This window comes from Somniosus microcephalus, chromosome 33 (genome assembly GCF_052327205.1).
Source record: "Somniosus microcephalus isolate GS21.2 chromosome 33, FLI_Smic_1.0, whole genome shotgun sequence".
NCBI classification, from domain to species: Eukaryota; Metazoa; Chordata; class Chondrichthyes; order Squaliformes; family Somniosidae; genus Somniosus; species Somniosus microcephalus.
Window position 1 is genome coordinate 3,353,274 of NC_141019.1, and position 23,288 is coordinate 3,376,561.

Sequence of the window (23,288 nt, forward strand, 5' to 3'; positions counted from 1 at the left end):
TACTAGACAAATGCCCTGTGCGTACAGGGTGAGATATTAGACAATGCACTAAACATACAAGGTGAGATACTAGAAAATATCCTGTGCATACAGGGTGAGATACTAGACAATACCCTGTGTATACAGGGCGAGATACTAGACAATACCCTGTGTATACAGGGTGAGATACTAGACAATGTCCTGTGTATGAAGGGATAATTACAGTCCTAGCCCTTTTGGGCTACCCCAGATCAAGCGTATTCCCCAGACGTTCACCTTCAACTTAAGTTAGAGATAGCTGAATTCCATAAGATGCTTAAATGGGTTTAAAGTTTCAGGCTATCTCTCCCTAAAGGAACGGAATGACTGAAGATGTTACCGTCCTCCAGATAGTACCTTTAATAAGTTGAACTAGACTGTAACCTTCCAGATATTATGAGGGTCCGGAATATCCCCCAGAATTCTGCAGCTCCTTACAAAAGAGTGTACAGAATTTGTGGGTTCGTGAGTCTATTCAGAATTACTCTTTGAGACTATTCTAAAAATATAGGCCTAGAAATTGAGTGTAGCCCCGTTTGGGGCGCCAGCCTCGCCAGGGCGCTAAAAGTAGCGCCCCGGAAGCATTCGCGGCCGCCCGCCGGAAATTCAGTTGGAGCGCCCCAAAGGGAAGCGCGGCGCTACTGGAGGCGCCCCGCATCCCTCTTGGGGTGCTGCGACTGAATATCGTTGCGCAACGTGCCACAGCGCCACACGCTGCGGCACGTCGCACTGCGGTACTGCAGGCCTTCCTCCCCTTCTTAAAGGGGAGGGGCCTTGTTCAGTGCGATCTGGGGCCCAGCTGGGCCCCCGAGGATCGCAAGTGCCGGCAAAAGAGCCCGGCACCGAGGAGAAGTGCCGGGCTCTTGGAACGCAGCCGGCACTCCGCGGGGGGTGGGGGGGCGGTCAGGAGGCCGGGGACGGGAGCGCGGAGAGGTGCAGGCAGGAGGCCAACAACAAAAATGGCCGCCCCGCACCTCCTTTAATTTGCGCCTCTACCGCCGCAGGTAGGCCCCCCTAAACCGGTCGCACACAGCGTCCGGCGGTAAATCAGGGGGCGCTTCCTAATATCGTGGCCGGGGCGTCAGCGGGGCACTGCGCACACTGATGACGTCATCGGTAGCGGCGCAGCGCTAACGGCTAGCGCCACCACTAGCGTCCCTCTGAATTTAGCGGGAGGTGTGGCCAGTGGCTTGCGACCCACTTAGCGCCCTCTTAAGGTGCTGACGGGTGGTGCAGCCAACTGAATTTCTAGGCCATATAGTTTTATTTAAGAGCTGACATTCAGTTAACATCTGTTGAATCAGTCGCAACATTAACAATTCAAAATACAATTAGCTTACATTTCTTATTTCTCAGAGATCCTTATTCTCAAATCTTTACTTCGTTACCTTTCTTATATCTTATTTCTAAATCACCAAAATCAATCTGACTTCCCAAGACTCATAATTAAAAACTTAGAGGTGCCTCTGGAAAATTGAGAAATGCCCTGCCCGTTCAGCGTGTTCTGACGTTCTGTTAAAAAAGGTCTTATTTTTATACCCTTTTGGCTTTGGTTTCTTCTTTGATGTTCTCTGCTGATGTCAACTAGTTGTCTTATTCATTCTCTCTTTCGAATGCTTTCTATTTACTATTAATTCTACTATTGCATGCATAATTATTTCTCTACCTTTAGGTGTTCCAAAAACCATCATAAAAACAATGACAACTATGGTTTTTGTTTGATGTCTTTCTTACAAAATGCTTTCCATTCATTTCTTAATATTGGCTTAACTGCTTTTTCGCAGACATGGAGTCTCCGTGGTGGTCCACGTTTAATACAAACACAATGCAATTGCTTGCTGTCTCTATTGAAGTCACATCTTCAAAGCCTTGTTGGTATGGTTTTTACTATATCTAAATTAAAGACACTTCAACTGAATGTTTCATGCATTTCTAGCTATCTCAATTGGTTGCATATTTAATCTTATGGTTCCTGTTTTCCAAGTTTAACATAGAACTATTTGACCAGCAGATGTTTCTTTACTTGATGTCATGTTTTCAAAGGCACATGCCTCTTTTAATGTTTGTATTTCTGTTTCAACATGTTAGCTCTTCACACTTAAACTGGGTCTTCCATTAAACTCTAGACCTTTCAGAAGCACCAATGGTTTGCTTCAATCTTTCATTGTCTTAGTATGTTTAACTAATACCCATTTCAAAGCTTGTTTACAACTTTGTTATCAACTGACCTTTATCTCAGAAGCCTATATTCTGTTTACAGCCTTTTCTGCTGAGACTTGTGTCTTTTAGGCTTTAGATTTTTAAACCCAGTATGTCTTTTATTAATAATATCAGAATTCTGTTCATAGTATCGTGTATTTCTCTGAATCATGGTTATTCCTTCACACCCCCACCTTGACCAAAAGATGAGCTAATAACATCAGGGCAGAGTTTGGTCAATATTGCTCATGAGGTTACAATAGCATATTAATTTTACAAGATGTACAATCATGTGCTACATGAAAATTCCTTTTAAGTCCTCCGAGGACAATGTTTTGTCTTATTTTAAATTGTACACAATTTAAAGGGATGATAAGTACATAGTCATGCAATTAGCGAAACAACAATGTCCTTAAAATGTCCAATCGGTACATGTACGTTCCGTAGAGGTGAGTTATTCATACGAATCAAGAAAACATCAGTTGAAACTAGTTGAAGCTTGACACGCTGTTCCTTCGATCCGGCGTGTGTACTGATGCGTGTTGTGGTAAAGGCCTTGCCATGCACTCAGTTGATTCCTTCGTTATCCGTTGTGTCTTCCTCCTTCGCTGAAGTAACTCGTTGATCTTTCCTTGTTTCGGTTGTTGCTTTTCGCAAATCCAATTCCTGATGCGTTGCCAAGCAACTTGTAGAAGTGTCAGCGACACCTTCTGACTTCCCGTTGTCAGTATTTCGATCGCATCCATTTCCTGTGTCGTGTTCGGAGCTGGGTCTTTAAAGACAAGTGTATGACTACACCTTGTATTGTTCCTCCTTTTCAGTATCCTTCAGGACATCTTTTGATACTGTCTATGGAGACAGTTTTAAGAATATGCTTGCCATTCGGCTGGTTAATATGTATTTGAACTCTTATTTCGTTATTAACAGACTGTATTTGAACAGGTTTTTTCCACTTCAGTCTTAAACCAGATTTCTGCTCGAACTTCTTTTCCTGTACCCATTCTCTTACTATGGGTTGCCATTCTTTATTTGTCAATTTTTTCTGCCTATTTGCTTCCCTTATCCTCTGATCAATTCGATGAATCTCTTTTGTTACTTTTTTTTATTCTAACTGTCGCTGTCGGGTCAAGGACTCAGAGTGTAGAGGCAATAAAAGAACTATGGGTAAGCAGTGTATGCATCTCAACCCCATACATCAGATAATATGGAGTTTTTTTAGGGGACACTGTCCCTGATGCAGATGTGGGCACATGATTGAGTGATAGCTGTACTTCCGGAATGCTGGTGGTCCACTTATTTCCCTGATTCTCAACAGTTTGGCCAATAACTTTATTACTTCCCGATTTTTTACATTCCACCAGCCCCGCTGATTGTGGATGACGTGGTGTGCTCTAATCCAATCCCCCTTTGTTTGCAATAGTCTTTGAAGACCTTAGAGACAAAGGCTCCGTCTTTAACGGAGTGCAAGGTTTTGGGTGCACCAGCTACAGTAATTATATCAGAAATAGCCCTGGCGAGTGCATTTTCTGAAACAATTTGTGGGGACCAGCCAGCAAAAGGAAGTGCATCCATCCACACAAACAAGAACATGTCCATATCCCAAAAATGGGGGAAGTGGTCAAATAAAGTCAATAAAGAATTTTCTTATTTGCTCATCAGCTTTCACAGGAGCCAATGGTGGTGGCTTAATTTAGTGATGACTTATTAGTCGAATAGCATGGCTCACAATTTGCCACCTATGTGTTACAGGCTTTAAGCATGCCTGGCCACCAATATAAGGGGGTCAATTTGCAGAATATTATTCTGGCACTACAATATGATTGACTTATGCCCTTGTGAGCTTCTTTTACATGTTGTCCTCGTTTGTGGCTCGGGGGTACTTCTCGGTTCCCTTTGGGCAACTTAACTAGTACAATTCCCGTAGGGGTTTCCGAGTAAAAGTACCTTGGTGGACATTCTGGTGGATTCTCTGTGATTAGCTGCCCATTCTGCCCTAGTGATTGCACTAACATTGGCAGGCCCCTCTCGAGGGGGTATCATGCAGACCGAATGTTTCACTTGTTCGTCTGCAAGGCTGTTTCCTTTTGAGTGTACTGTTCCAGTGGTATGCCCGTTTATATGAATCACCTGACACTTTTTCACCATTCTCGAGTGGTGAATATCTTCCCACAGTGTGGGTTTAATAAAATCTGCTTCCTTTAAAACATACCGGCATGATAGGTCGGGGAACACCCATGGAGACGTCGCAAAGGAGCGTGGCGCCTGTTGCCTGGAAAGTGACGTTGGAAGCTAGAGGGAACGGTTCTATATGATTGGACCTCGGGAGTCCGAGACCTGATCTGCAGCCATGAGGGCGTAGTCGATCCCCAGGTGAACCGTGTGGACCGTCGCATGGGAGAGGCAATCCGCCACCAGGTTGTCCTTACCAGACACTTGTTGAATGTCCGTGGTAAATTCGGAAATAAACGTCAAGTGACATTGTTGACGAGTGGACCACGGTTCGGCGGTCTTGGCCATGGCGAACGTTAGAGACTTGTGGTCGACAAAAGCCGTGAAGGGATGTCCTTCCAATAAGAACCGGAAATGGCGAATGGCTAGGAAAAGGGCCAGTAACTACCGATCGAAGGTGCTGTATTTTTTTTCATTTTTCAGTAGTTGACGGCTGAAAAACGCCAGCGGTTGCCACGTGCCGTTGACCCACTGCTCTTGCACTGCGCCGATGGCATAGTCTGATGCGTCCGTGGTAAGGGCGATGGTGGCACCTGGAAGTGGGTGCGCCAGCATGGTTGCGTTGGCCAAGGCACTGTTGGTGTTGACGAACGCCTGGTCCATCTCGGCTGTCCAGCTGATTGGATCCTTACCGGACTTGCCCTTGAGGGCCCCGTACAAGGGTTGCATAAGCTGAGCTGCCTTAGGGACGAAACGGTGATAGAAGTTGACCATCCCCAGGAACTCTTGCAGGGCCTTGACGGTTGGCGGGCGCGGGAAAGAGGTAACCGCTTCCACCTTCGTCATTAAGGGGACGGCGCCGTCCGATGTTATGCGGTGTCCCAAGAAATCGATCAGCTGCAGGCCGAACTGGCACTTGGCCGGGTTGATGATTAAACTGTGCTGGCTGAGGCGCGTAAAGAGGGTACGCAAATGGGAGATGTGCTCTTCCTTGCTAGCACTGGCGATGAGAATGTCGTCAAGGCAGACGAAGATGAAGCTTAGGTCTCGGAGCACGGAGTCCATTAAGCGCTGGAACGCCTGTGCCGCGTTCTTCAAGCCAAACGGCATCCGCAGGAACTCAAAAAGGCCGAAAGGGGTGATGACTGCGGTTTTCGGGACGTCTTGCGGGTGCACGGGAACCTGGTGGTACCCCCGGACGAGGTCGACTTTAGAAAAGATAGAATTTCCTGCCAAATGGGCCGAGAAATCCTGAATATGCGGAATCAGGTACCGATCAGGAGTGGTGGCGTCGTTCAGGCGTCGGTAGTCACCGCATGGCCGCCAGCCGCCGCCCGGTTTCGGAACAATGTGGAGAGGCGAAGACCAGGGACTATTGGATCGGCGAATGATCCCGAGCCGCTCCATCGTGTCGAACTCCGCTTTCGCAGCCGCGAGCTTGCCGGGTTCAAGCCTTTTAGCCCGCGCATAAACCGGGGAGCCAGTAGTGGTGATATGATGTTCAACACCATGCTTCGTGGCTGAGGAGGAGAAAGTGGGCCTTGTCAGCTCCGCAAACTCTCTGAGGAGCCGAGTGAAGTCATCCGGAGGAGGGAAAGCACGGGCAATAGAGCGCGCCACAGTGGTACCGTGGTAGCACGGAATCGAGTGGAAGGTGGCCGCGTTGATCAACCGGCGGTGCCGGACATCGACGAGGAGACTGTTGGCACACAGAAAATCCGCCCCTAGGATGGCCTGTGAGACTGTGGCCGTGACAAATTCCCAACAGAAGCGCTAACCGCCGAAACAGACTTGGACCCGCCGCTTTCAGAAAGGTCGAATTGCTGCGCCATTAGCCGCTACGAGGGAAAAACCGTGGTTCCCAGCTTGCATATCGAGCTTCGACGCAGGTAGGATGCTACACTGCGCCCCGGTGTCACAAAGGAAACGTCGACCTGATAGGGAATCGATGATATAAAGAAGTTTCCCCGTAGAGCCGATGGCCATCGCAACCGTGGAGTGCCCGTTAGACCCGGTCCTCCTTCGCTAGGAACGCTGCAGGAGCTTTGTTTTTTTTTTGGCGAAAAACTGCAGGGGGAGCAGCAGCGTCGTGCTTTCGCGCCAAAACGGGGGTGGTCGGAGCACCAGCCCGCGGCAGGAGGAGCTGGAGCTGCGTCTGTGGGGGATGGGCACCTCGTGGCCGCGCAGCACTGCTGGGTTACAGTGAAAATCTTATCGGCTTCGGCAGCAAGCTTGGCGCAGTCTGTAATGTTGGATCTGGCTAGGGCAGCCTGTACCTGCTCCGGCATTTGGTAGAGGAAAAGCTCCCAGAAGAGGAAGCATTCCGGTTCGGCACCCAAGAGCGTGAACATTTGGCTCATGAGCTCGGACGGTTTGGAGTCCCTGAGGCCAGGCATCGTGATGAGCTGGCGAGCGTGTTCTGACTTCGAGAGCCCGAAGACCTGTAGCAACTGCGCCTTTATCGTATCATACTTGCCGTCAGTAGGAGGACTACCGAGGAGGCTGACAATCCGCGAGGCAGTTGCGCTGTTGAGGGCGGAGACCACGTAGTAATAACGGGTCTGATCCGCGACGATGTTCCTGATGGCGAACTGGGCTTCAGCCTGGATAAACCAGGCGTCTGGTTGTTGCTCCCAGAACTGTGGCAGTTTCAGAGTCACGGCGTTCGTGTCCATGCTGGAGATCTTCCGCGAAAACTGTTCACGAAAGTCGGGGTCACCAATGTAGGAACGGAGGTTCCTAACGAAAAGACTGAGTTCGACTCAGGCAATCAAAATAACGAACTTTAATGGAACAAAACAGGTTTTAACTGGAAGCTGCTGGAATACATCGAATACAGGTCTGCTCTCTCTGAAGGCTCCACGAGGACTGCTCCTCTGGTCTGAAAGCTGACGTCATCACGTTCTTCCCGCCATTGGGGGATCACGTGACTAACGGCATGATGTCATCACGTTGAAACCACGCTGTAAAGGTAACTAGACACAGTACAGTTAAACAGTGTAATTAAAGATACAGACACAGACAGTAACTACATTGCTGTTAAAGGAATTATGTACAACCACTCTGAGTCCTTTGGTGGCTCCGCCACAATACTAGACAATGCCCTGTGCATATGGGGTGAGATACTAGAGAATGCCCTCTGCATGCAGAAGTGCCTCCAACAAATGACCTTAGCAAGAAGTCAATCGTTTTAGTTGAAGAGGCGAGGGAAAAGTGGACAAGAAAAAGAGGGAAAGGAACCCTCAGAATGCCAACAGACCCAGAGAAATTTGTGTATCATTGGGTGTTGTAAGTTTTCAGCTCATGCACTGGGACCTGATATATATTAATATTACAGTAACAAAGCTCCTCAATGTAAGCTTATTTTTAAAATACCTCAGATACATACTTTCATGTTTGAACGGTTCAAGGTGAATGAACCCTTGCCAGGGAGATCAGCAAGCACCAATGAATGTCAGCAGAGCTTGGCATGACTGCAGATGACCACGGACAACTGCACCAGCTTGTTTTGGGTCAGCAGGGAGTCTGTTATAGAGCTTTGCCATCTGCAGCAAGGATACCTGCAGCCAACTTGCAACATAAGGTCACTACTGCCCTCAACTGTCATGTCTGTGGCTCATTCCCAGCTAGCACTGCAGGTCTCCCCTGATCTTCTGTTTAAGTTACAGGAGAACACTCCGGGGGATTTCCTGGCACTGATCTGCATTTATATAGAATTACATAGAATGCACAGCATAGATACAGGACATTCAGCCCAACAGGTCCATGCCGGAGTTTATGCTCCACATAAGCCTCCTCCCACCCCTCTTCACCTCACCCTATCCGAATAACCTTCTATTCCTTTCTCCCTCATTTGATTATCTAGCTTCCCCTTAAATGCATCTATAATATTCACCTCAACCACTCCCTGTGGTAGCGAGTTCCACATTCTCACCACTCTCTGGGTAAAGAAGTTTCTCCTGAATTCCCTATTGGATTTATTAGTGTCTATTTTATATTTATGGCCCCTAGTTCTGGTCTCCCCCACAAGTGGAAACATCTTCTCTACGTCTACCCTATTGAACCCCTTCATAATTTTAAAGACCTCTGTCAGGTCACCCCTCAGCTTTCTCTTTTCTAGAGAAAAGAGCCCCAGCCTGTTCAATCTTTCCTGATGGATATAACCCCTCAGTTCTGGTATCATCCTTGTCAATCTTTGTTGCACCCTCTCCAGTGCCTCTATATCCTTTTTTGTAATATGAAGACCAGAACTGTGTGCAGTACCTTTGACGTTCCACCAATTTAAATGTTGTGGTATCGTAGTGCAAGACCGCAGTTACTCCAGGGTAGATGACTGAAAATAAGATAATGGTTAAGGAATGAACTTGTGTCACCTGTAAATTAATTACACGATAATTTCATTTATTTCATTCATATCTTAAAAAAAAAAGCTCCCACTAATAACTTCAACCCCACATCTGTCCAGCCTTCCATATCGAGATGGCACACTTGTCAACTGCAATTGAGTGTGTGAGCTGACATTGTGGGTGGGGTCAGAGAAGGATGGGTGTCACCGAGAGTAGAAGCTGGGTGGGAGAGGTGTCAATGAGTGAGGAGGACTGATGCCGAGAGTCAAGTTGGATGCGAAGAGTTAACATCGGGAATCGGGTCAGATGAGGGCTGAGATTGGGACTTGGATTTAAAAGGGCATCCCTCTTAAATCTGCCAATGATTTTTTTTTTGGCAATGTCTCCTAGCTCTGCTGACCTTTAATAACCACCATTCTGAATTTGAGTTTAGGATGCACGCTTGTTTCTAGTCCCCCAGCACTTTTTTTAATATAGGCCTTTAAGAAGTCATTCACAGTCCTAACCATGTATTTTTTGCCTACGCACCTTTCTGACTGCTAAAAATTGAGACGAGGAGTAATAAATAATCTGTAGGTATTTTCATGCTCCACAGTTTAGTCACATCAATGCTATTGTTACAATTAAGATCTGGAGCGGAATATCTCCACTTTTTTTTAACCCTCCTAGAGCAGGCTTGCCTTTATTCTACATGGACAAGAGCAAATTCAAGCATTTTTAGCTTGCTTTTTAAAAAAAAAAAAATTCCAAGTCCACTGTTGATTTTGGAGGTGGGATTACTAAAAGTTTTTTGATGTTGAGATGGCGCCTCCATGACTCCCTGGAATAATTTTCACCTTTCTGTCTGTGCAGTAAACTCTCCGAGCAGGTTGGGGAACATTGCTGTAATGCTCTCAAATGCTTATCTATGCAAATCGCTCTTTCTTTAAATACAAGCTTAAATGTACTTTTCAAATATTGGATTACCAGCGAAGGGCGTCACGGTCGATGTGGGGTGGGGAGAGAAAAGGAGCAGTGAAGTATACACATTCCAGAGCAAATACAGTTTGGTCATTCATTTTGGACCAAAGCAAAATAGTGAGAAGCTGGGAACTGTGTTGGAGCCGAGAGATTGAAGGGTCCAAGTACAGCAATCACTGAAAGCTAGTGAACAGGTACAAAAAAAATCAAACCGGCTGATGGAATGTTGGCCTTTAGCTCGAGGGCTGGAATACAAAGAGGAGGAAGTTGTGTTACAGCTGTACAGAGCTCTGGTTAGATCCCATCTGGACACTGTGTTCAGTTCTGGGCCCCGCACCTCAGGAAGGATATATTGGCCTTGGAGGCGGGGCAGTGCAGATTCACCAGAATGATACCGGGGCTAAAAGGGTTAAATTATGAGGACAGGTTCCATAGACTAGGCTTTTAGTCCCTTGAGTACAGAAGATTAGGGGGTGATCTAATTGAGGTGTTTAAGATGATTAAACGAGTTGATCAGGTCAATCGAGAGAAACTATTTCCTCTGGTGGGGGGAGTCCAGAACAAGGGGGCACAACCTTAAAATTAGAGCCAGGCCGTTCAGGGGTGATGTCAGGAAACACTTCTTCACACAAAGGGTAGTGGAAATCTGGAACTCTCTCCCCTAAAAGCTGTTGAGGCTGGGGGTCAATGGAAAATTTCAAAACTGAGATTTGCAGATTTTTTTTAGGCAAGGGCATTAAGGGACATGGGGCTAGAAATTCATCTACTTAGCGCCATGATGGCGAGTCCCGCGGCAGCCGGCATTTTCCTCCCTCCCGTTGTGCAGCCGGTAACTGGCAGCGCCCTGGAAAAAAATGGCGGCCTGGTGACGTCAATCAGCAAGCAACGTCGACTTAACGTCACCACTCCGAACTTCGACCCTCGCGCTGAATTCAGTGCTGGGTCTTAAGCATGCCAGGTAAACCAGCAACTTTCCTGGCAAACACAAATTTCTCGGCCTCGGAACCAAGGCAGATAGATGGAGTTAAGGTACAGATCAGCCATGATCTAATTGAATTACGGAACAGGCTCGAGGGACTGAACGGCCTCCTCCTGTTCCTATTTCTTGTGTCTTGAATACCTTTTTGTTCTGTGCAAGTGTTATTGTCCCTATCAACTTATCATCTGGAATTTCTGCCAGGCTTCTCCGATGGGAGATGGACATTTGCCTGGAGGGGTTTTTGCTAATCTCTTGCTGAAATTATAGCACGGGATTGGGAGAACCCCACAGAAATTCAGGGCCATACTGTTTAAAGAATTCATTCGAGTTCTAAATCCAATTGTGATTATAGCACTACTTGTTAATTGTTTTATTAAAACCCGCCTGTTATTCATGTTTAAGGCTATGCTGCTTACAGTTGCCCACTCATTAATATTTTCTGAGGTAAAATTAACCCACCTGTATTTTTAAAATAAGTCTTTCCCATGCCACCTGTTCTGATTATGTTCAAGTCTGCAACTGTCTGCTGCCATTTTCAGAAGCACTAAGGTTTCTTACGCCCCCGCCCCCCGATCGGTATGATAATTACTGCTCTTCTGGGAATCAGAGGTGGAGCACAGTTCAGCAGCGAGAGCAAATAAAATCCACACTCCTGCAATTGGTTTCTGCTATGACCACCGGGAGGTGGTTAAAGTGCGGAACTCGCTACCACAGGGAGTGGTTGAGGCCAATAGCACAGATGCATTTAAGGGGAGGCTGGATAAGCACATGAGGGAGAAAGGAATAGAAGGATATGTTGATGGGGTGAGATGAAGAGGGGTGGGAGGAGGCTCGTGTGGAGCATAAACACCGGCATAGACCAGTTAGGCCGAAAGGCCGGTTTCTGTGCTGTAGACGCTATGTAATCAACAAGCTGCTAAAATTTGGGGTGGAAAAGTCTAGTGTTCTGCCCCTTCAATTAAGCCCAGTAAAATGAAGTGGAGAAGTGGGTGAAGAAATATGGGACCAGGTTGGGTAAATGTGATTAGGACTATTTCCTTTCGTGGAGGGTAAACATTCTGTATTGTAAATTCTATGTATTTCTATATCTGGCAGAAATAGAAAGAAAGAAAAAATGAAAGAAAGAGAGGCTTGTATTTCTATAGCGCCTTTCACGACCTCAGGACATCCCAAAGCACTTTACAGCCAATGAAGTACTTTTTGAAGTGTAGTCACTGTTGTAATGTAGGAAACGGGGCAGCCAATTTGCGCACAGCAAGCTCCCACAAACAGCAATGTGACAATGACCAGTTAATCGGTTTTTGTCATGTTGGTTGAGGGATAAATATTGGCCAGGACACTGGGGAGAACTCCCCTGCTTTTCTGCGAAATAGTGCCATGGGATCTTTTACATCCACCTGAGAGAGCAGACAGGGTTTAACGCCTCGTCTGAAAGACGGCACCTCCGACAGTGCAGCACTCCTTCAGCACTGGTCATTCCTCCCAACAGAACGTTTTCAGTATTCAGTGTCCGCCTACGACACTTACTGTTTGTGTGTGGTGAGTCTTACAAAATAAAACATGAACAGAATTTAAAAAGTGTTTATCATTACAACAACAACTTGTATTTATATAGCGCCTTTAACGTAGTAAAACGTTCCAAGGCGCTTCACAGGAGTATTTTAAGACAAAAAAAATTTGACACTGATTCACATAAGGATAAATTAGGGCAGGTGACCAAAAGCCTGGTCAAAGAGGTAGGTTTTAAGGAGTCTCTTAAAGGAGGAAAGAGAGGTAGCGAGGCGGAGAAGTTTAGGCAGGGAATTCCAGAGCTTAGGGCCTAGGCAACTGAAGGCACGGCCACCAAAGGTTGAGCGATTATAATCAGGGACGCTCAAGAGGGCAGAATTAGAGGAGTGCAGATATCTCGCGGGGGGGGAAGGGGGGGGCGTTGTGGGGCTGGAGGAGATTAGAGAGAGGATTATTGTCAGGTACACATTTTTCAAAGGACATGATGAGACCCAATGACGTCAAGTGATTGGATCATCCATAAGCCTGCCAAGTACAGGTGCACAAGCAGAATGACCTGGTGGTGGTTGTAGGGATAAATATTGTCCAGGACACCGGGGAGAACTCCTGTGCTCTTCTTTAAATAGTGCCATGGGATCTTTTACGTCCACCTGAGAGAGCAGACGGGGCCTTGGTTCAATGTCTCATCCAAAAGACGGCACCTCCGACAGTGCAGCACTCCCTCAGTACTGCACTGGGAGTGTCAGCCTAGATTATGTGCTCGAGTCTCTGGAGTGGGACGTGAACCCACAACCTTCTGACTCAGAGGCGAGAGTGCGGCACAAGAAACATAGAAACATAGAAGATAGGAGCAGGAGTAGGCCATTCGGCCCCTCGAGCCTGTTCTGCCATTCAATGAGATCATGGCTGATCATCCAAATTCAGTACCCTGTCCCTGCCTTCTCCCCATATCCCTTGATCCCTTTAGCCTCAAGAAATATATCTAACTCCTTCTTGAATATATTTAATGAATTGGCCTCAACTGCCTTGTGTGGTAAAGAATTCCATAGGTTCACCACTCTCTGGGTGAAGAAATTCCTCCTCATCTCTGTCCTAAATGGCTTACCCCTTATCTTTAGACTGTGACTGCTGGTTCTGGACTCCCCCGCCATCAGGAACATCCTTCCTGCATCTAGTGCCTGCCCTTAAAATGGTATGGAAATAGCGTGAAAATAACGGGATAACTTCATCCGCCAGAAGTCCCGTTTGTTATATTGGCCAGTACTGCGCCTGACTTCACCCACGCCTGGATAAAACGGGCAACTGTAGAAAACAGACCGTGCATTGCCAGCAGGAAGTGGTTCAATATGCGGGCTCTGACTGTTCAGAAAATGTTCTGTTCCACATCTCTGCTGTAGACTGCACCATTTAAAACATCTATCAGGGCAGCATGTAATATTTTTACCTCGTATTAGTCATGTGCTTCTGTAGGGAACAGTAGCATAGTGGTTATGGGCTAGTAATCCAGAGGCCTGAAGTAATGATCCGGAGATATGAGTTCAAATCCCACCATGATAGCTGAGGGATTTAAATTCAGTTAATGAAAGAAAATCTGGAATAAATAAAAAGCTAGTATCAGTAATGGTGACCATGAAACTATCGGATGTCGTTAAAAACCCATCTGGTTCACTAATGTCCTTTAGGGAAGGAAATCTGCTGTCCTTACCCAATCTGGCCGATATGTGATTCCAGACCCACAGCAATGTGATTGACTCTTAACTGCCCTCAAATGGCCTAGCAAGACACTCAGTTGTATCAAACCGCTAGAAAAAACCTTCACCTTACGGACTGCAGCGGTTCAAGAAGGCGGCTCACTGCCACCTTCTCAAGAGCAATTAGGGATGGGCAATAAATGCTGGCCTTGCCAGCGACGCCCACGTCCGATGAATAAATTTTTTAAACATTTTGTTGTAGCGCACCTATGGGCAAACTGCAGGACAACGGTAAGCTTCTCCGGGTTCAGGGTTACCCCTGAGCAATGCCAGGGGAGATCATCTAGCACCTTTTTTGGGGTGGCAGGCGGTGACTAGTGGGATACCGCAGGGATCTGTAGTGTATGTAACCTGTACCACCTTAAGAGGATACCTTAAGGTGATGGACTACTTTTTAATGGCTCCTGTACATTGTAGTACCGGTGGTGACCACACCGGTATATAAACCCTGCGGAGCAAAGTGTATCCCAGTTCAGCCCTGACCCTCAATCACTAAAGACCTGTTTAATTACTTCTGTAGTCTGTGTCCTGTTATTCAGCATAACTACATTTGAAAACACAGACTCAACAGGATCAGTGCTTGGGCCCCAGTAATTCACAATATATATCAATGATTTGGATGAGGGAACCAAATGTAATATTTCCAAGTTTGCTGACGACACAAAACTAGGTGGGATTGTGAGTTGTGAGGAGGATGCAAAGAGGCTTCAAGGCGATTTAGACAAGTTGAGTGAGTGGGCAAATACATGGCAGATGCAGTATAACGTGGATAAATGTGAAGTTATCCACTTTGGTAGGAAAAACAGAAAGGTAGAGTATTATTTAAATGGTGATAGATTGGGAAATGTTGATGTACAAAGTGACCTGGGTGTCCTTGTACACCAGTCACTGAAAGCAAATGTGCAGGTGCAGCAAACAATTAGGAAGGCAAATGGTATGTTGGCCGTCATTGCAAGAGGATTTGAGTACAGGAGCAAGGATGTCTTACTACAGTTATACAGGGCCTTGGTGAGACCACACCGGGAGTATTGTGTGCAATTTTTGTCTCCTTACCTAAGAAAGGATATACTTGCCATAGAGGGAGTGCAGCGAAGGTTCACCAGACTGATTCCTGGGATGGCAGGACTGTCGTATGAGGAGAGATTGGGTCGACTAGGCCTGTATTCACTAGAGTTTAGAAGAATGAGAGGGGATCTCACTGAAACATATAAAATTCTTACAGGGTAGATGCAGGGAGGATGTTTCCCCTGGCTGGAGTGTCTAGAACTAGGGGGGTCACAGTCTCAGGATAAAGGGTCGGCCATTTAGGACTGAGATGAGGAGAAATTTCTTCACTCAGAGGGTGGTGAATCTTTGGAATTCTCTACCCAGAGGGCTGTGGAGGCTCAGTCGTTGAGTATATTCAAGACAGGGATCGATAGATTTTTGAATGTTAAGGGAATCAAGGGATATGGGGATAGTGCAGGAAAGTGGGGATGAGGCAGAAGATCAGCCATGATCTTATTGAATGGTGGAGCAGGCTCGAGGGACCAAATGGCCGACTCCTGCTCCTATTTCTTATGTTCTTATGTTATGTTCTTCTGTTCCGTCGCTACTCGTTTTAAAGTCTGAAATCATTTTCCTCCATAGGCAGCTCGCAACAAATGACTGCAAATGTGAAAAAGAGGAGGCATCATTATGGAAGCTCATCGGTCGGGACTCTGTTACCGAGTTGGAGCGGGTCTTTACTGCAGCAGAGCGCCAAGAGGTGAAGCGAAGGAGAGAGAAGGAGTATCAACATTTTCTACAAAGGTACAGTTCGATCCATTCACAATGCGCTTGCGATGTAAAAAATTATAAACTTGGAAGGATGACATGCAAATCTTCCCATTGTTAGCCAAATGATATGCGCCATGTCTCTAAATATAAGTTGGGTTCGGGCCTGTCGAGTCAGACACGGCCACGCATATATTTTTAAAGATCAATTTGATCTTTACTTATGACAGACTTCAAAGTACCAGCAAAGCAGCAACATGTTCTGAGCAGTGAAAGGACATTGCACAACACTCCTGTTGTGGGGCAATCCTACCAATGGAACGCCGTCATTATCTCTGTTCTGGGAACTATGCCAACCGAGATTATACTGCCCTGTGGAAGATTCACTGTAGGTCCCCGCCTAATGCTCGTTTCAGGCAGGTGCCGGGGTCGACTCAGGGGTGTCCTAACCAATATGGTGCTCGGCGCACTTCCTGTGTGCGTCAGCCACGTATGATCATCGACAAATATTGATAGGTTGTGGGCCCATTTTGCGCCCAAAACATGGGCGAAGCCAGGTCCAATTTCTCCTCCACAGTTCCTTTATGTCTCTTGCAAGTTCAATCAACAGTTATTACTGCTGATCTTTGGCCTCCAACCTCTGTCTTTATCAACTATTCTTCTCGCTCCTTATTTTATTTGAACTACTATGACCTTTTCCCCTCTGAGCGTTCTTCGTTTCTTCCTCCTAAACTCCAAACACACCTTCTTACACTCTCTTCTCCCTGTATCCTCACTGTGTTGAAATCAAGACTCATCACATTGTCTCCTGCTCCAACTCATTCTTTTGGGCTACCTCAAAACTCTGCATCTCCGTACCTCCTTCAGTCTACCCTCTCTCAGGCTAGAAATTGGGTTGCTTTGTGCCTCTTGTTAGTGCCCTGGGGGTCGCTAACGGGGCGCAAATCCCCTAGTGCACGGGAGGTTAGCGGTAGCCGGTAGCGCTCTGCTGCGCCAGCAATGATGATGTCATCGCCGTGCGTAGTGCCTCGTTTGCGCACCGGCCGCAAACTTCCCTTGCGCCCTCTGACCTATCGCCGGGCGGTATGTGCGACAGGGTCACGGGGCGGTTCTGCAGAGGTGGCGGCGGCAGCGCAATTAAAAGGGCAGGTGTCGGGCGGCCATTTGTATTGGCCGACTGCCAGCACCTGCCCCCTTCCCCTTTTTTTATGCAGGGTGCCGGCCGTGATTGTTCAGTCTGGCGCTCCTCTTGAATGCCAGGCTTTTCCACGGCACTCCACTCCCCGGTGGTCCGGCAGGACCCCGGTGCGCACGGTGCTAGGCCCCTCCCCTTTAATCAGGGGCAGAGGCCTGCAGTGATGCAGCGCAATGTGTACGTACGCCACATAAGAACATACGATATAAGAGCAGGAGGAGGCCATACAGCCCCTCGAGCCTGCTCCGCCATTCAATAAGATCAGGGCTGATCTTCGACCACAACTCCACTTTCTTGCCCAATCCCCATATCCCTTGATTCCTCTAGAGTCCAAAAATCTATCGATCTCAGCCTTGACTCAGCATCCACGGCCCTCTGGGGCAGAGAATTCCAAAGATTCCCCACCCTCTGAGTGAAGAAATTCCTCCTCATCTCAGTCCTAAATGGCTGACCCCTTATCCTGAGACTGTGACCCCTGGTTCTAGACTCTCCAGCCAGGGGAAACATCCTCCCAGCATCTACCCTGTCAATCACCTCTCACCTTCTAAACTCCAGAGGGTATAGGCCTATTCTACACAGTCTCTCATCATAGGACTGCTCTCTCATCCCAGGAATCAATCTACTCTGAAGGTGCTGACTCCGGCTGGGTTCAGTTCCACACTCACTGGTTCCACGTCCCTCTCCTCCCCTGAAGGTACTGACTCCGGCTGGGTTTAGTTCTACACTCACTGGTTCCCCTCCCTCTCCTCCCCTGAAGGTGCTGACTCCGGCTGGGTTCAGTTCTACACTCACTGGTTCCACGTCCCTCTCCTCCCCTGAAAGTGCTGACTCTGGCTGGGTTCAGTTCTACACTCACTGGTTCCCCTCTCTCTCCTCCCCTGAAGGTACTGACTCTGGCTGGGTTCAGTTCTACACTCACTGGTTCCCCTCTCTCTCCTCCCCTGAAGGTGCTGACTCTGGCTGGGTTCAGTTCTACACTCACTGGTTCCCCTCTCTCTCCTCCCCTGAAGGTACTGACTCTGGCTGGGTTCAGTTCCACACTCACTGGTTCCGCGTCCCTCTCCTCCCCTGAAGGTGCTGACTCTGGCTGGGTTCAGTTCGACACTCGCTGGATCCCCTCCCTCTCCTCCCCTGAAGGTGCTGACTCTGGCTGGGTTCAGTTCGACACTCGCTGGATCCCCTCCCTCTCCTCCCCTGAAGGTGCTGACTCCGGCTGGGTTCAGTTCTACACTCACTGGTTCCCCTCCCTCTCCTCCCCTGAAGGTACTGACTCTGGCTGGGTTCAGTTCCACACTCACTGGTTCCGCGTCCCTCTCCTCCCCAGAAGGTGCTGACTCTGGCTGGGTTCAGTTCTACACTCACTGGTTCCCCTCCCTCTCCTCCCCTGAAGGTGCTGACTCCGGCTGGGTTCAGTTCTACACTCACTGGTTCCCCTCCCTCTCCTCCCCTGAAGGTGCTGACTCCGGCTGGGTTCAGTTCTACACTCACTGGTTCCTCCCCCTCTCCTCCCCTGAAGGTGCTGACTCTGGCTGGGTTCAGTTCTACACTCACTGGTTCCTCTCCCTCTCCTCCCCTGAAGGTGCTGACTCCGGCTGGGTTCAGTTCCACACTCACTGGTTCCACGTCCCTCTCCTCCCCTGAAGGTACTGACTCTGGCTGGGTTCAGTTCTACACTCACTGGTTCCCCTCTCCTCCCCTGAAGGTGCTGACTCCGGCTGGGTTCAGTTCTACACTCACTGTGTAGTGTCCGTGTGTAGATAAAGACACTGAAGACAGGAGTTGGTTCATAGGTATTTACTAAGCAAGTCTGGGGGTGGGTTTCTAAAGGATATACACAATACACAGGCTTATATAGCCCAAGTGGCAATTACCGGCATTACGCACACCTGGGGATCTTAAAGGCACATACACCACAATTCCTCCCCTTCTAGCTAACTAGTACATCATATTTTAAGTAATTATTAATTACATGTTATATGCAAAATAATATACATTGCTGTATTAATTAATTATAAGTTAGTCTCTCAGGAGGCTTCCTGACTCGGTCCGGATAACGCCTCGGGGGTGTAGTAGTTTCTGGTGGTGTAGTAGGTTCTTCTGGCAAGGCTGATTCGGCTTGAAGGCCAGTGTCGGGTTCATCGGGCTCCAGTATCACCGGATCGGAGGTAGATATGGGTATCTCTACTTCATCGTTAGATGTATAGAGTGGTGGTGTAGGTTGTCCCTTTTCGGATGACTTGATGATTTGGTCAGCATGGTGCCTTATTATGCTGTCTCCGATGTCCACGGTATACATCAGTGGTCCTAATCGTGTGCAGATAGTTCCAGGCTGCCATTTCTCGGTACGGTAGTCCCGGGCCAAAACCGGTTGGCCTATCTGGAAGGCCCTAGTTGGCCTTTCATGCCCTGAAACTGCCGGTTCTCCACGTCCCTTCGGATGTTGGGCTTGACCAAATCCAGCCGGCATCTTAGGTTTCTATTGTAGAACATCATGGCGGGAGTTTGGTTAGTAACCATATGCATTGCATTCCTATATGCAAATAAGAAGTTATCCACCTTGTGCTGAAGTTTTATGTCTTCATTACCCATGGCCTTGATGGCCTTCTTGAAGGTCTGGACAAACCTTTCAGCCAATCCATTGTTGGCGGGATGGTATGGGGCGGACGTGTAGTGCTTTACCCCATTGTTCTTTAAGAACTTTCTGAATTCTTCGGACACAAATTGCGGTCCATTATCAGAACATATCTGCTCCGGCAGCCCATTCCTGGCAAATATGGTCCTTAATACTGTGATGGTTTTTTCCGTGGTGGTGGAGGACATCTTTATTACCTCCGGCCAATTGGAGTGTGCATCAACTGCGATTAAGAACATTGAGTCCATAAATGGACCAGCAAAGTCGATGTGCACCCTTTGCCAGGGAGATGAGGGCCACTCCCATGGATGTAGAGGGGCCTGTGGCGGAGCATTTTGGACCTTCTGGCATCCTAGGCAGCTCTTGGTCATGTCTTCGATGTCTCCATCGATACCTGGCCACCATACAAACGCCCTAGCTAGGTTCTTCATTTTCACTCCACCCAGATGCCCCTCGTGAAGCTCCTTTAGCACTTTATCCTGGAGTTTGGGTGGAATCACCACTCTGGATCCACACATCAAGGTTCCTCGGCACACTGACAGCTGTTCTCTTCTTTGCGAGAATGCTGGCAACAGTGGTTCGCCATGTGCTGGCCATCCCTTCACTGTTAAATCGTAGACCCGTGAGAGAGTAGGGTCATTTCTTGTCTCCCTTTCAATGGCAGAATTTGTCACCGGTAGACATTCCACTATGGTAGAGTGGAATATCTCTACTGGGTCTACTGTAGGTGCCTCTTCTATCGTTGGCAACGGTAGGCGTGATAAACCGTCAGCATTCCCATGCTGTTTTGACCCTTTGTATTCAATGTTGTATTGGTGTGCCCCTAGAAAAAGGGACCACCTCTGTAGTCTTTGTGCCGTCATAATGGGGACACCTTTTTTAGGGTTGAATATGGAGATGAGGGGTTGATGGTCAGTCAGCAAGGTAAATTTTTGTCCGTGTAGGTAATGGTTGAATTTCTTCACTCCCCATACCAGGCTGAGTGCTTCCCTGTCTATCTGGGCATAGTTACGCTCAGCTGAGTTCAATGAGCGTGACGCAAAAGCTATCGGCCGTTCCGAGCCATCAGGGAATCTATGGGACAATACCGCTCCTATGCCGTAAGGGGATGCATCGCATGCCAGTCTGATTGGTAGTGATGGGTTGTAATGAGCCAAAATTTTCTCGGATGTGATTAAGTCTTTACATTTATGGAAGGCACGTTTACAGTCTTCGTTCCATTTCCAAATCACTCCTGTCTGTAGAGGATCATTAAGAGGGTGTAGAATAGTTGATAAGTTCGGTAAAAATTTATGATAGTAATTTATTAATCCCAGGAATGACCTTAATTGTGAAACATTTTCAGGTGCTGGGGCTTTTATAACTGCTTCAATTTTTTCAGGTGACTTATGCAACCCTTCCTTATTAATTATGTGGCCACAATATGATATCTGATTTTGGAAAAATTCGCACTTGGGGCGATTTGCTCGTAGGCCCCGTTCTTTCAGCCTAGTGAGCACCTGCTCCAAATTGGCAAGGTGCTCGTTGTCGTTTTCTCCTGTTATAAGGATGTCGTCTAGGTAGCATTGAGTCCCCGGAATCCCTTGCAGGACTTGCTCCATAGCTCTTTGCCAGATAGCTGGAGCTGATGCTATTCCAAAAACCAGTCGATTGTACTGGTACAGGCCTTTGTGTGTGTTTATTGTGAGATACTTTTTAGAGGTCTCCTCAACCTCCATCTGTAGATATGCCTGTGCCAAGTCAATTTTTGTGAAACGTTTCCCTCCGGATAGTGAGGCGAAAATATCTTCTATCCTCGGAAGAGGATACTGTACCGTGTGAAGGACCGGGTTTAGTCACCTTAAAGTCCCCACAGATTCGAATTTTTTTCTGTTCCTCAGAGTTATTTTTCAATGTTTTTTTCATGACTGGAACGATGGGTGTTGCCCATTCGCTCCAATCTATTTTGGATAATACGCCTGCCTTTTCCAAATTCTTCAGCTCTGCCTCGACTGCCGGACGTATTGCGTATGGCACCGGTCTTGCCTTAAAAAATTTTGGAATTGCTGTATCTTCCACTTTTATTGAGGCGGTGATGCCTTTCAAGGTTCCTAGTTTCTCTTGAAACACTTCTTTGGCGTTGGCCAAGATGTCTTTTAATCGTTCAGGTATGATGTCATCATTGTTTTTTTCCTTACTGGTCACCGTCAGTGCCTGAATGGAGTGCCAGTCTAAACGTATCTTCCTTATCCATTCACGTCCCAACAACGGTGGACCACCATCTTGTAGAATGTATAAATACAACTTTTGTATTTCTTTGCCGTTGTATACCACAGGCACCCTTATTTTTCCTTTGGGGTAGACTTTCTGCCCCGTATATGTTTTTAAGGTAATGGATGTGTCTTTTAGAGGTATATGCGAAAATAGCCTCTCGTAATCTCGTCGATTTATTACGGTTAGAGCTGATCCTGTATCTAGCTCCATTTTAACTGGGGACCCTGCTATTGTGAGGGTAACCCAAATGGTTTGGTAATCCTCTTTGGCAAGTACATTATGTAATTTGAGACAGCTTAGTCTCTTGTTTTCGGAGTCGCTATCGCTATTCTGGTCTTCGGAGCTACTGTACGCCATCATTTGTACCTTCCTGTACTTTTCTTTATTGATTCTTTGTTTTCTGTCAGTGGATTTATTTTGTCCAGATTGGCATACTCGTGCAATGTGTCCAATCTTAACACATTGCCTGCATGCTTTGCCCTTGAACCAGCAGTCCCTCTGGTTATGGGTGGATCTGCCGCAGCGATAACATCTTCCGAACTCCTGTGTCATTTCATGGGTGCCGAAGTCCTGTGTCTCTTGTTGTATCTCTGCAGCTCCTTTTGCTGCTGCTTCGTATGATACAGCCATACTGAAAGCTTTGTCCAATGTTAAATCTTTTTCAGAAAGCAGTCTTTTTTGTGTTCCTTCACTTAAGAGACCGCAAACAAATTTGTCTCGAAGATAATCCGATAGTCCTGCTCCGAATTGGCAGTACTTTGATAGCTTTCTTAATTCGTTTAGGTAATCAGCGTTACTTTCATTCTTGTGTTGATTTCTCTTGAAGAACTTGAATCGTTCCGCTATCAGCAGCGGTGTTGGGTTTAAATGCTCCTGCAGGGTATCAACAATTTCTTTAAAAGTCTTGTCCTTTGGTTTGGCTGGAGTGATTAAATTTCGTAACAGCCCGTATGTCTTCGCGCCCATTAAGTTCAGAAGTACTGAAGCTTTTTTTTCATCTGTTATTCCATTTGCAGTGCAATAAACCTCTACTCTTTCCACGTATGTGGTCCAATCTTCTATTTCGCCATCAAAAGCCTCAATATTACCAGATTTAGGCATTTCAGAAAAGATATGGCGCTTCCCGCGCTTTTTTTTTTCTCTCTGTAGCAACGATATGGCGCTTCCCGCGCTTTCCCGCCGCTGCTACCGATAACAACGCTGTTTTACTGTGGTTTCAGTTTATTCACTGTTGGAGACTCGTTCCCGACGGAGGTCTAAACGCTGACCTGCTTGCCGCGCCGGCCGTCTCTCGAGTGCACCCTCCCAGTCCGTTATTGCTTGCCTCCGATTTCGCTGACTGTCTCAGCTGTAGAGCCCGCCGCTGGAGCTCCAGCCTGACGCCCAGGAAGGATTAGCGCAGTACCTGTCACCAGCTTGGCCAGCTGGTGAAACCACAGTTTCTCTTACTTCCTTGAGTCTTCTGGACGCTGGAGGAATCGATGTCCTTGAGGTGCTGCCGAATTGCAGGTAAGTCCGTTTC

The 23,288-nt window shown here is 47.3% G+C and overlaps 1 protein-coding gene across 1 annotated transcript in view; it reads left to right on the forward strand.

Moving 5' to 3' along the window:
• Window positions 1-23,288, forward strand: part of LOC147096936 (beta-1,4 N-acetylgalactosaminyltransferase 1-like) — a 223,934-nt gene that overhangs the window by 36,968 nt on the left and 163,678 nt on the right. The window contains exon 3 of the mRNA XM_085972600.1: window positions 15,561-15,722. Within this exon, the coding sequence (XP_085828726.1) occupies window positions 15,561-15,722 (162 nt within the window). The remainder of the gene's footprint in view (window positions 1-15,560; window positions 15,723-23,288) is intronic.